This window comes from Pediculus humanus, genomic scaffold (assembly GCF_000006295.1).
Source record: "Pediculus humanus corporis 1103172107729 genomic scaffold, whole genome shotgun sequence".
Taxonomy (NCBI): Eukaryota; Metazoa; Arthropoda; class Insecta; order Psocodea; family Pediculidae; genus Pediculus; species Pediculus humanus.
This window is the reverse complement of record NW_002987332.1, coordinates 324,400-336,230: the sequence shown is the minus strand read 5'-3', so window position 1 is coordinate 336,230 and position 11,831 is coordinate 324,400. Positions and strand designations below refer to the sequence as shown.

The following is an 11,831-nucleotide window of genomic DNA, read 5'->3' as shown; positions in this document are numbered from 1 at the left end:
CGCTTTTTAGTTTTAGTTTTAGTTTTAGTTTTTCGAAATTAAATTTTCCCTTTTTGATTTCGAGCCAAAACAATGCCATGACCGAATTTAAGTTTCGAAAAAAAAAAAAAAAATTTTCCTCGCGAATTTTATCCAATAATAATAATAATAATAATTAATTTTTCTTAAAATTGATTTTTTTTTTTTTTTTACGCTATTTAAATTTCTTTTTTAAATTTGTCCTTATCATCATCATCATTATTATTATTATTATGCGTTTACACGAATGAAAATTTTTAATGTAAGAAAAGAAAGAAAAGTATTTAATCATTAAATGACCATTAATTTCCTTTTTTCCTTTTTTTTTTTTTATCCATTTCCGGTTGTTTTGTTTTTATTTTTTTTTTTTAATTGCATCCTTAAAACGTTAATGACGTCATTTTTTTTTTTTAAATATCCTTTGATGCTATTAAGAAAAAAAAAAAAAAATGATACATGACATAATTATTATTATTAAATTCGGGATTGTTTATTATTATTATTATTATTATTATTAACCGCCTTCTTATTATTATTATTAAACTTATTAAGGGGGATATAATTTTTAAAAACTTTAATTTTTTCAATTTATTCTCGAAATCTCATCGCGAATTTTAAAAAAAAACACGAAACAAAACAAAACAAAACGAAAAAAAGAAAAATGAAAATTTTATTTTCATTTTAATCGTAGGAAAAGTGGAGAAAATGTGTCACGACGAATTAAAGAAAAATTTGAGTAAAAGAAAACGTCATTCCTTTTAATAATAATAATAATAAATGATTATTTTTAATACGTCAAAAAAAAAATGATTTCACTTATGATGACTATTAAATATAAATATGGCTCCTCACATATATTATTTTATTATTATTATCATTATTATTATTTTTGTTTTTTCTTTTCAAGGTTGAAGAAAAATAAAAGAAAATGAGTTGCGGAGACGGTTGCATTAAATTTCTACTATTCACATTTAATTTCATTTTTTCGGTAAGTCGTCAGTAATAAATAATAATAATAATAATAATAATAATAATAATAATAATAATAATAATAATAATAATTAGTATTAGTATCAGTAAGAGTTGAATATATATTGAGATGAGATGAGAAAAAAAAAAAAATTCAATTTAAAAATAATAAATTATTTATTTGGATGAAGTTTTATCCCGGGGGGAGAGGGGAGGGGGAAACACGCGATTGTTAGTTTATATTATTATTATTATCATCATTATTATTACTACTATTACGTATATATTTGCCTATTGAAATGATATGTTAATTTTATTCTGGCATTGCGTAACAAATGTTTGGTAAAGTTATCGCATGATTTTTTGCCCTGAAAATTTTTTTTTTTGCGGGGGGAAGGAGAGGGGGAGGGCGGGAGATAAACGCCAGTATGATTTCATTGAGAAGTAATTAAAAAATTAATAATTACGGGTTGGTTCTTACAAGGATTTATAATATTAATGTTTTTTTAAAACTGTTTCAGCTCATTGGATTGGCACTGATAGTTGTAGGCTCTTTGCTCTTATCAAATATTTCAAGTTTTCAAGATCTTGTGCAAGATGCAAGTCTTAGAGCTCCCCAAATTTTCATAATCGTCGTGGGTGTCGTTATTTTTTTCATTGCCAGTTTGGGATGCTGCGGAGCCGTGAGAGAAAGCAGATGCATGCTCATAACGGTAAGTTAATAAAGTTCCATCCCTATTCATTACTACCCAATAATAATTTTTATACAAAAAAAAAAAAAACTGATTTTAAAGATGGTAGCGTGATAAGAAAGTCAAATGAAATTCAAATTATTATTATTATTATTATTATTTTTAGTTTGCCGTTTTACTTTTGGCCATATTCATCGTACAATTGGGAGTTGGAATTTATGCATTGACACACAAAGAACAATTCACGACAGCCGTTAACAAAGGTTTGGAAACCGAATTTGGAAGATTAAAATACAATCCGAATATCAGACGATTATTTGAAGTTATGGAAACCGAAGTGAGTGAAATTATTATTAAAAAAAAAAAAGTATAAGTAATAAATAAGTAATAATTCATTCGTTAATTTTTTTTGTTTTTTTTTTTTAAATTTCAGTGGGAATGCTGTGGGGTAAAAGGAAAAAGTGATTATTTAGAATCACTTTATCCTGTACCCGAATCTTGTTGCAGAGATAAAAACAAATGCATAACAAGACCATTGGATTATTGGCCAAGAGGTTGTGCTGAAGTATTAACAAATTTCACTGGAAAAGCTGGAGATATTTTAGGCGGTGTTGCCATTGCTTTATCAGTTATAGAGGTTCTTATCACAAAACAAAACAAAAACGTTTGACACATTTTTTTGTAAAAAATAAAATTAATTTTTCCTTTTTTTTTGTTTATAGATAATTGGTGCTATTTTTGCCTTACGATTAGCCAGTCACGTAAGATGAAGATAGTCAACAAACAGCACGTGACTTATTACTATAAATAATAATAATAATAATAATAATAAATTTATAGTAATATTTCATTTACAAACGCTTCGTTCAGTAAAAACAAAAAAAAAAAAAATATTTATATAAATACATTATTTAATATTTATCAAAAACTAACAAAAAAAAAAAAAAAAAACTTTTTACTTCTGCTTTATTTTAAAAGCTATTATTTTCACCGAATATGATTCGCCTTACATATAAAACGCTTTAAAAAAACAACAACAACAACAACAATCATGTTTTTATGTTTTTTTTTTTATTTTATATACACTATTATTATTATTATTATTAAAAATTTATTAAATTATTTTTTTAAATAAAATTTTTATTAAAAAAAAAAAAAAAAAAAAAAAAATTAACTTGTCAGTATTATTGATTAAATTTAAAAAAAAAAAAAAAAAAAAAAATATTTTTTAAAAATTTTAACTTTAAATCAAAGAATTAATTTTTTTATTATTGTTTCAATAATGTGTGTGTGTGTGTAAGTCTCAAATTAAAAGTAATATTATTATTATTATTATTATTATTGTTAGTTTATGTTAAAAATCGAGTACAATTTTTATGTTGTCTGATGGTTAATGCAGCTTTTTATTTTATCCTTTTTAATAATTATTTTTTCATCATTGCCTTATTAATTTAAAATTTTTAAAGTTTTATCTTACATAATAAATGAAAAAAAAATAATTTTTTTTTTTGTGTGTAAAATTCATGTTTTTTATTTTTAAAATATATATATTTACTTCAGAAAAAAAAAAAAATTGAATCCCTGCTACATAAGAATGAAAACAAACAAGATGGAATTAAAATTCCTATTCGTAAAGAATTTTATCGTCATGTTATTCATTCCTTATTAAAAGTTATCAGAACTAAATTAAAAAAGAATTATAAATCATTTAAATAGTTCAGTCACAAGAGCCAAGTATAAAGTAGGTTAATAATTATCATCATCATCATTGCAATGTTATGTCATAAAAATATGATGAACTAAATACTTCCACGAGTATTAGGAATTCGGTCGACAAATTAAATCAAATTTTTGTTTTTTAAACTAATAAATGTATGCAAAAATTATTTTTTATTTGTTTTTGTCTAAATTATCGATTTGAATCAATTTTAATTTTAAATAACTATTGTGTTTATAACTATTTCATGCATTTAAAATTTATTCAAAGTAATAAAATATTACATATGAAAAAAAATTCATCGACATTCTCACTAATATTTGTTTATTATTGCTTTATATATGTAATAAAAGTACAAAGTATTATTTAAAATTTAGACTAGATTACATAATTTGAAGTGTAAGAAATTGCAAATCAGAATTAAATATGAAATTTAAAATAAAAAAAAAAATGTAAAGGTATATGCCTAATTTTTGATTCCTTGATTTTCCCAATAAGTATTTATATAAATTTAAATTAAATAATCATTTTGCTGATTTATCAAAATTTTCAGATTAGTGAGACAAATAGTTTAGTTTTCGATACAGGCTTGTGTGTCTTAATCGAGTTTTTAGATGATTTTATTCGACAAAGTGAACAACAATTTTCAGACTAATAATTTTTCTTTGATTTTCTATTTCATTTATAACTTCTTAAACAAATTTTATTCTTTTGTTACAATGAAGAAGTATAGAGATTTAAAATTCCTTTTTTTTTTGAATTGAAATTATAATATTATACACAATTATGCTTTTCAACCCATTGAAAGTTTTTATGATTTTAAATTTAATAGATTTTCAAAAGGTAAAAAATTTAATTTCAAACTGGTTCACCTTTAAGTGTTTTTATTTTAGTTAACGTTTTTTTTAGGGTTTCATTTTCGGCTAACAGGGATTCGATTCGTAAATTATTAGCTTCTATTTGACTTTCCATATCAATAATTGGATTACCAGATGCTTTAAGTTGCAAAAATTTTTTTTATAAAATCGTCGAATAAACGCAAATTATTTAAATAAAAATAAAATAAAAAAAAAATAACATTACCTTTGAACGTCAGTTTTGTCGTGTCACTAAGATCCGGAAATGCCTCCATTAATTTTTTCGAATAGTCATCAATGATAATTTGTTTTTGATTTAAAATTAAATTTAAATTATCATTTTCATTTTTAATATCATCGTATTTTCTTTCTAAATTTTTACACATATTTTCCAAAGCATTTTTTTCTTCGAAAATTTTCATATTTGTTTTTTCTAAATTTTCTCTCATATCCGTTAATTGTTCGCGTAGTTGAATAATCTCAGATTCATAACTTCTTTCTTTATTACTCATCGAATCTAATTTTCTTTTCCATTCTTTTTCTTTTTCAATTTCTTTTTTTGTTCTTTTTTCTTTTTTTTTTAATAGTTTTTCTTCGTAAATATTTTTAATGTCTTTTATTTTATTCTCGTAGTCGTTGGATGTAGACGTCAATTGATTGTTTTTCAATATTATTTCTTCTTTCATTTCAATTTTTTCTTTTAAAAGTTGTTCCAATTCATTTTTAGTTGAAAATATTTTCGATTCATTTTCACGAAGTTGATTTTGTAAATTTTTATTCTCTTCTTCAAGTATTTCAATTTTTAATTTCATTTTTTTTTCATCTGCATCCATTCTGTGACGAAGTTTACGACTGCTTAATGCTTCTTGTTCGGATTTTTCCGATATTGTTTTTAAATCTGTTCCGATGGCTTCGAGCCATTTTGACATTGCAGACCAATTTGTCATTTCTAACAGAGATTCTTTTATTGAATTTCTAAAATACATTATTCATTTTAAATATTAATCATAATATTTTTAAACGTTATTATTATTTAATACATACCTTAAACACGTAATGGCGGATTCAAAATTTTGTTGTTTTAATATTTTTTCAACTTGCAAAACGAGTTGGGTAACGAATTCTTGTACCATTTCGCAACAGGAACAAACGGAAATGGAACAAACATCGCTTTGAGTACAAGTTGTACTTTTCGAACACGAAACATTACATTCAAAATTATTTTTATCTGGATTTTTATCTTCACAAGACGCAACATTATTCTTATTGCCCTCCATTTGAGCTTTTATTCTATCCCATATCATGAACAAGATGGACGCCAACGAGAGTGTGACGGGTCTTCGTACGTTTTTACTCGGTCGAAAATTTTCAAGTGATTCGTATGATTCCATATATTTTATAATTAAATTAAATACATATAACAACCTATCGTAAGTTAATTCTAAAATATAAGTGTAATTATCTAAACTTTTATTATTTTGAAGGAGTTTAAATATTTCCAATTCACTGCAATTTATAAGTGGATATCTCCATGATGAACATTCAACATCTCCGCAATATTTTTTTATTACTTCAGCCAGTTTTGATATTTCCCGAAGGTTCCATAAAATCGAATTAAGTAATATAACATTTGCTTTAGCCATATTAATTAATAATAAATTAATAATAATTATAAAAAGTTTGTTTTTCGTACATTATATATACATTTTGATATTTATGTATTTTTGTTTACATTTGAAGTCGTGGTGTTGTCTTCTCTATTGCAGAATGATTTAAATAACAACATAGATTAATTAATTATTAATTAAAAATAATTAAATTATGAATTTAAAATCAAAATTAACATGTTTCAAACTTATTTTTTAAAAATATCAAGTTTTTAAATACACAAAATAACATACATAAAACTACAAAATAATAATAATAATAATAATTTTTTCCTTAAATGAATTTATATTAAATATTAAACACGATTTATAATGCGATAATTACATTTTTTATTCACAAGCGATTATATTTAAGTATATTTTTATAATGAAATTTTTTTCTTATATTATGTACAATAAAAAAAAAAAAAAAAAGAAATTATATTCATTTATTTATCAATAAGAAAATATGATTATACCTTAAAGCATATACATTTATTTTCATTTATACATATATAAAAATAAAAAAAAAAAAATTAATTGTTGTTTGAATAATAATAATAAGTTGTGCAAAATTAAATGAAAGTAAAATTATATATATATATATATATATATATTATTACAATTAAAATTTTGTCTAAAATTTAAAATCAATGATGAATTATTTAAAATAAGCTCTCATGAGCTTTTTTATTTTTCATTTGGCACAACACATAAAAATTATCATTAATAATTATTAAATAAAATAAATGAGAAAATACAATTAATAATAAATGGCAAAAACTTTTCCAAACTCTTTTATATGCATGTATAAATAATATATTCTTTTTTTTATTATTATTTATACTCTATTAATAGTTTTTTCATTTACATAATAAATAAATTAATAAATCAAGTATTTGAAATTTATTTTACTTTCTTAGTAAAATATATATATATATATATATATATATATATATATATATATATATATATATATATATATATATATATATTAAGGCAATTATTTTTTTTAAAAATATTTATGGGAACAAAAACAAATTATAAATTATAATATACAATATATTAATAGTACATATTTATCTTATAAATATGAATTTTTTTTTTCCTTTTATATACTAATTTTACTAAGTATATATATATAAAAAATAAAAAAAAAAAAAAAATACATCAACATATTAATTAAAATTTCTTTTTTTGTAATTATAAATAAAAAAACTTTTAGCCATTGTTTCAAAGAGCACAACTTATTTTTTTTTTTTAATTACATCTGACAAATAATTAACATTATTTACAAAATATTTACGTCATATATATTATGTCAGATCGATCAATCAATCAATCAATCAATCACTGCAAACAACTTTTACAATAAGAATATTTGAAAATAATGAAATAATTAAAAAATAAATTTCTGCTTTTCAATTATTTTGAAGAATTGAAAACATAAACGATATAAAACATTTTTTTTTTGTAAATCTATAAAATTTGTTTTAAATAATGTATTTTTTGTAAAGATAGACCACAACATACATCATTTGTTAATAACGATTATAATTTATAAACGATTTGGCTATATGTGAATAGGCACGTGAAAAAGAAGGTCAGCTTTACTGGGAAAAGCATTCGAACATATTCCGCATATGTAATTATCCGTTACAGATCTGTGATTTCCGTCAGAAATTTCCGATTTGATTTCCATTTTAACTCCGTTATCCTCCGATAACAATTCCTCCGACATTTCTTTTTTAACTTCTACCTTTCCCTGAAACACGGACGGTTTCCTAATCACCTTTTTCGTTTTCTCGGGAAATATTGCAACTTTGGGCAATTGTTCTTGCATTTGTTCGTAATTAACATTTTTAGTTCTGGGCCTCGAAGGTCGTGATCTCGCGTTTTCCGTTTGAGAACCGGAAACGGTGTTGACGTTGACCGGATTTTCAGCATTTTCCGTTGTACTTTCTTTTTTTTCCGATGTTCTCGAGGAAAGAGTACGGGGCCGAGATTTAGGGGCAGAATTTTTATTCGCCACACCGCTGTTTCGTTTTCGTCCTCTTTTCGATAAAATTTTTTTATTTTTCTTTGTACCTCCTTTGCCTTTTGTATTAATCATTTTTGCTTTTCGAACTGGCTTATTTTCAACCAGAGAATTTATATTTTTCATGGCAGCCTCGAACGTTTTGGTAAATTTTGAGTAAGTGTCTACTTTCCTTCCTTTATTGCCTTTCCTGCCGGCAGGTTTCTTTCCTTGTTCTTTATCAGAGATTGCAGATTCCGTCTCACTCTCTCTTTTTGAATAATAATCAGCGTCATCGAATTCACTTTCTTCACATTCGTAGGAATTTAATTTTCTTCTTCGCTTGTAAGTTCGAATGCCAGCTTGAGGATTTCTGTTCCGGATTGTGTTATCATCACTATGTTTGACTAAATGAAATGCCAATTCCTCTGAATTTGCCGTAACCACACCACATACTGGACATAGATAAACCGGAGTGGAGTAACCAGGTTTACTAACTGAACCAGAATGATGGGACCTGATATGCTCTCGAAGAACAACCCGCTGATTAAAAGCTCTGGGACAAACAACGCAAACGTATGGTTTTTCTCCAGTGTGAATCCTCTCATGTTTCCGAAGTGTACCCCCATCAGCGAATGCTTTCCAGCAATAACGGCAACCGTAAGGTCGTTCTCCGGTGTGGATACGATTATGAATTTGTTGACTACTTCGAGATCCAAAAGATTTTCCACATTCGTTACAAATGAATTTACGGGCCGCTGAATCGGGAAAATGACTGTGCCGATGATTAATTAAAGCTCTTCTATCCGGAAAAACTTCATCGCATTCTTCACATCTGACCATTTTACTTCCGTTATGTGACAACATATGCCTAAAATGTACAATTTTGTTTGAATAATTTTTTTATTTTAATAAAAAAAAAAAAAAAATATGTGAAATTTTAGATTTCTGTAAAAATTTCTTACCTTCTTAATCTTGCCCAACTGTGAAATTTTTTCGAACAATCCAATTTCTTGCAAGAATATTTTTTTTCAGTAGAATGAATCCAAGAATGTTTTTGTAGAGCAGTTTTATCTTTGCAATATTTACCACATATAGTACATGAATTTGGAGTCAATTCTTTACTATGTTTTTGCTGAATATGTTTTTGACCTGCATTTTGATCATTGAAATGTTCTCCACATAATAAACACATATGTCTTTGACAGCTAGCATTGCCTTCCAAGTGAGATAATAGTTTTTCATAAGTTGAAAATTCAATAAGACAAGTGTTGCACTTATAGCCTCTTGATGATTCATCTTTTTTAGAATGAATTCTACAAAACAAAAAAAAATTTATTAATAAATTATTTAATTTGCAAAAGAAAAGAAAGTAGTATGAAAATGTAAAAAAAAGTACTTAAAATAAACATGCAATTTATGTAAATTTAAAAAATCTTTTTTGACAATTGAAACAAAAAATAAAGCAGTATCACTAAAAATATTTCTTTGTAATTTACTTATTTATACATTTATATTTTAAAACAATGCAAAATCTAATAATGTTATAATTATTGTTTTATAAAATAAAGAGAAAAAAGAAAAAAATTTACCTTTTATGTTGTTTCAATAAATCTAGTCTATGAAAACTTATAGAACAAATAGAACAATGAAAGGTTCCAAACCTTTCATCTCCCGTGTATTTTCCTTTATCGAATTCACCACCTTCACTTTCGTCAGAAGTTTCACCAGTATATGGAATGTCATGCTTTTTAGCACAGTGATCTCTCAAAAGTTCCAAAGAAAAAAAATTCTGTCCACATTTGCTACAGTCATAATAAATATCTTCCGCATGGATTTGAGAATGAGAAACAAGAGCACTTTCTCTAGAAAAACATCTCCCGCATTTATTGCAAACATAAGGTTTTTGCTCACTACCTGTAAAAGTTTCTCCAGGATTTTTATTTGAATTTTTGTCACTTCCACTTTTTTCATGAAGCCTATTGGTCATTTCAAGTAACAATTTAACATCTTCATCGACATAACTGGTCGGTTTGAAAAAATTTTCTTGGGGTGACCAAGATGAAGCTTTAATTTTATCTTTTCCTCCGGCTTTTTTACCAAAATTACTTTTAATTTTCTTATTCTTTTTTTTCCTGACATGATTGTAATTATTGTATTTTGTTTCTTGGTTAATGTCATTTCTATTTTCTCTGTTAGGCACATATGAATGTATTTTTTGGTGATTAACCAAGTCGCATTTTCTCATGAAACTGGATGAACAAATGTTACAAGAATGGGGTCTTTGAGTTTGATGAGCTACCATATGATTCATTAAGTTAGCTTTCTTTTTGAATCTTCTGCTGCAGAAATCACATGGAAACGGATGATATGTAGCATAACTTTCGTCATTAAGTGGTATATCAAGCATTTCATCTTTTAAATATGGCACTGCAACTCTTCCTTCACGTTTGTTAATTTTTTTTGACTCAGGTTGTGTATCTACTGTTTCTTCATGTGCCACAGGAGGATTGGTGTACCAAGTCAAATCAGTTTCCGTTTCTACTTCTTCTTCAGCACATATCATTTGCTCTACTACATCATTTCCAACAATGATCATTGGAGCATCAGTTTCTGCTGATACTTGATTGCTTTCAATAACTATCATAGGCACTTCTTCAGGAAGGGTGATGAATCTCATGTTATTTTCCATTTTCTGAGGCAAAACATATTCAGTATTGCCATATATTACTTCTTCTTCAACCAAACTTGGGTTATTAGGAGCCCAGCTCATTGTATGATGTACCTCAGTCATTTTTTTATTACATTGAAAAAATTATAGTCAATGACTTTTTTAATAGTTTGAAATGATTTAAAACAGTTTTGACAATATATATGTCAATCTGAAACAAACAATAAATTTTTAAATATTTTAAACATTAAAAATTAAAATAAAGTTTCATTATTACATCAAGTTATTTATAGTTACTAAAATATTACAAACAAGTAAATGTTAAAATGTAATTTTTAAAATTTAACATCTAATGATCTAGTTTAAGAGTTTAAAAATAGATATAAGAAAAAGAAAGTTATAGACATTAGAGTAACACATATGTTTTTAATACTATATAACAGGTTTAAAATGAACCAACATGTTAAATTAAGACAAATTAGGCAGGATAAAGATTATTTTAAAGAAAGAAACATAATTACAAAAACTAAAACGTAAATATTTAAGTAAATAAAATCAAAATAATTACTCAAATATTATAACCTAGCATCAGAAAAAAAAAATGGAAAGTATTGCAAGTAAGAAAAGAATATGAGTGTATCTTTTAAAACTTTTTTCTTTCTGCTTTACTTCTTAAAAAGGAAATTTAAATAAATTAAAAAAGCTTTGATTAAGGATAAATACGCAAAAAAAAACATTGCCTCTAACCAAATTTTATCAAGAATCACACAAAAGCATAAACTACAAGTGGCGAAAAATGGAACTACAATTGAGCGTCAAAAATTTTTCTTCAATCATTGCTTGAATCGCTTCTTTTTTCTAGATTGTAAGAACGTTTGTGATTGGTTAGTTCGAGGTGTCTTAAACATTCGTTAAGCGTAACTTTTTGTCTCTTAACGATTTAGACTTATTATACACCTCTAAAATTCAAACGATCGTATTAATGTAATGCTGATTTTTTGCTGAAAGTTATATTATCGGACATGGTGATAATACTAAAAAAAAAATTTAAATAAGACGCTAATGGCGTACATATTATTTGACCAATCAGATCGCATGTAACATCGACTATAGGATTATGTATTTTCACTTGTGAATTGGCGTCAGTGAATTAATTTTTACATTTTTAACATTGTGAACATTTTTATAAGTGTAAATCTTTAAAATAATCAGAATGTGATCGTGCAAATAGTAAAAAGAGCTAG

At 25.1% G+C, this 11,831-nt stretch overlaps 3 protein-coding genes across 3 annotated transcripts; 1 reads left to right on the top strand and 2 right to left on the bottom strand.

Moving 5' to 3' along the window:
- Window positions 1–946: 946 nt before the first annotated feature.
- Phum_PHUM320350 (tetraspanin-8, putative) lies at window positions 947–2,449 on the top strand (the record flags this gene model as incomplete). The annotated part of the gene is made up of 5 exons (XM_002427427.1): window positions 947–1,006; window positions 1,509–1,700; window positions 1,846–2,016; window positions 2,113–2,316; window positions 2,402–2,449. The coding sequence occupies 5 exons, from the start codon at window positions 947–949 to the stop codon at window positions 2,447–2,449; spliced, it is 675 nt and encodes a 224-aa protein (XP_002427472.1).
- Window positions 2,450–4,254: 1,805 nt separating this feature from the next.
- On the bottom strand, window positions 4,255–5,557 carry Phum_PHUM320340 (uncharacterized protein; the record flags this gene model as incomplete). The annotated part of the gene is made up of 4 exons (XM_002427426.1): window positions 4,255–4,391; window positions 4,636–4,748; window positions 4,902–5,214; window positions 5,443–5,557. 4 exons carry the CDS (start codon window positions 5,555–5,557, stop codon window positions 4,255–4,257), a joined length of 678 nt encoding a protein of 225 aa, XP_002427471.1.
- A 1,915-nt stretch (window positions 5,558–7,472) lies between these two features.
- Window positions 7,473–10,689, bottom strand: Phum_PHUM320330 (zinc finger protein 585B, putative; the record flags this gene model as incomplete). Its single annotated transcript, XM_002427425.1, has 3 exons — window positions 7,473–8,787; window positions 8,882–9,232; window positions 9,509–10,689. The coding sequence occupies 3 exons, from the start codon at window positions 10,687–10,689 to the stop codon at window positions 7,473–7,475; spliced, it is 2,847 nt and encodes a 948-aa protein (XP_002427470.1).
- Window positions 10,690–11,831: the final 1,142 nt, after the last annotated feature.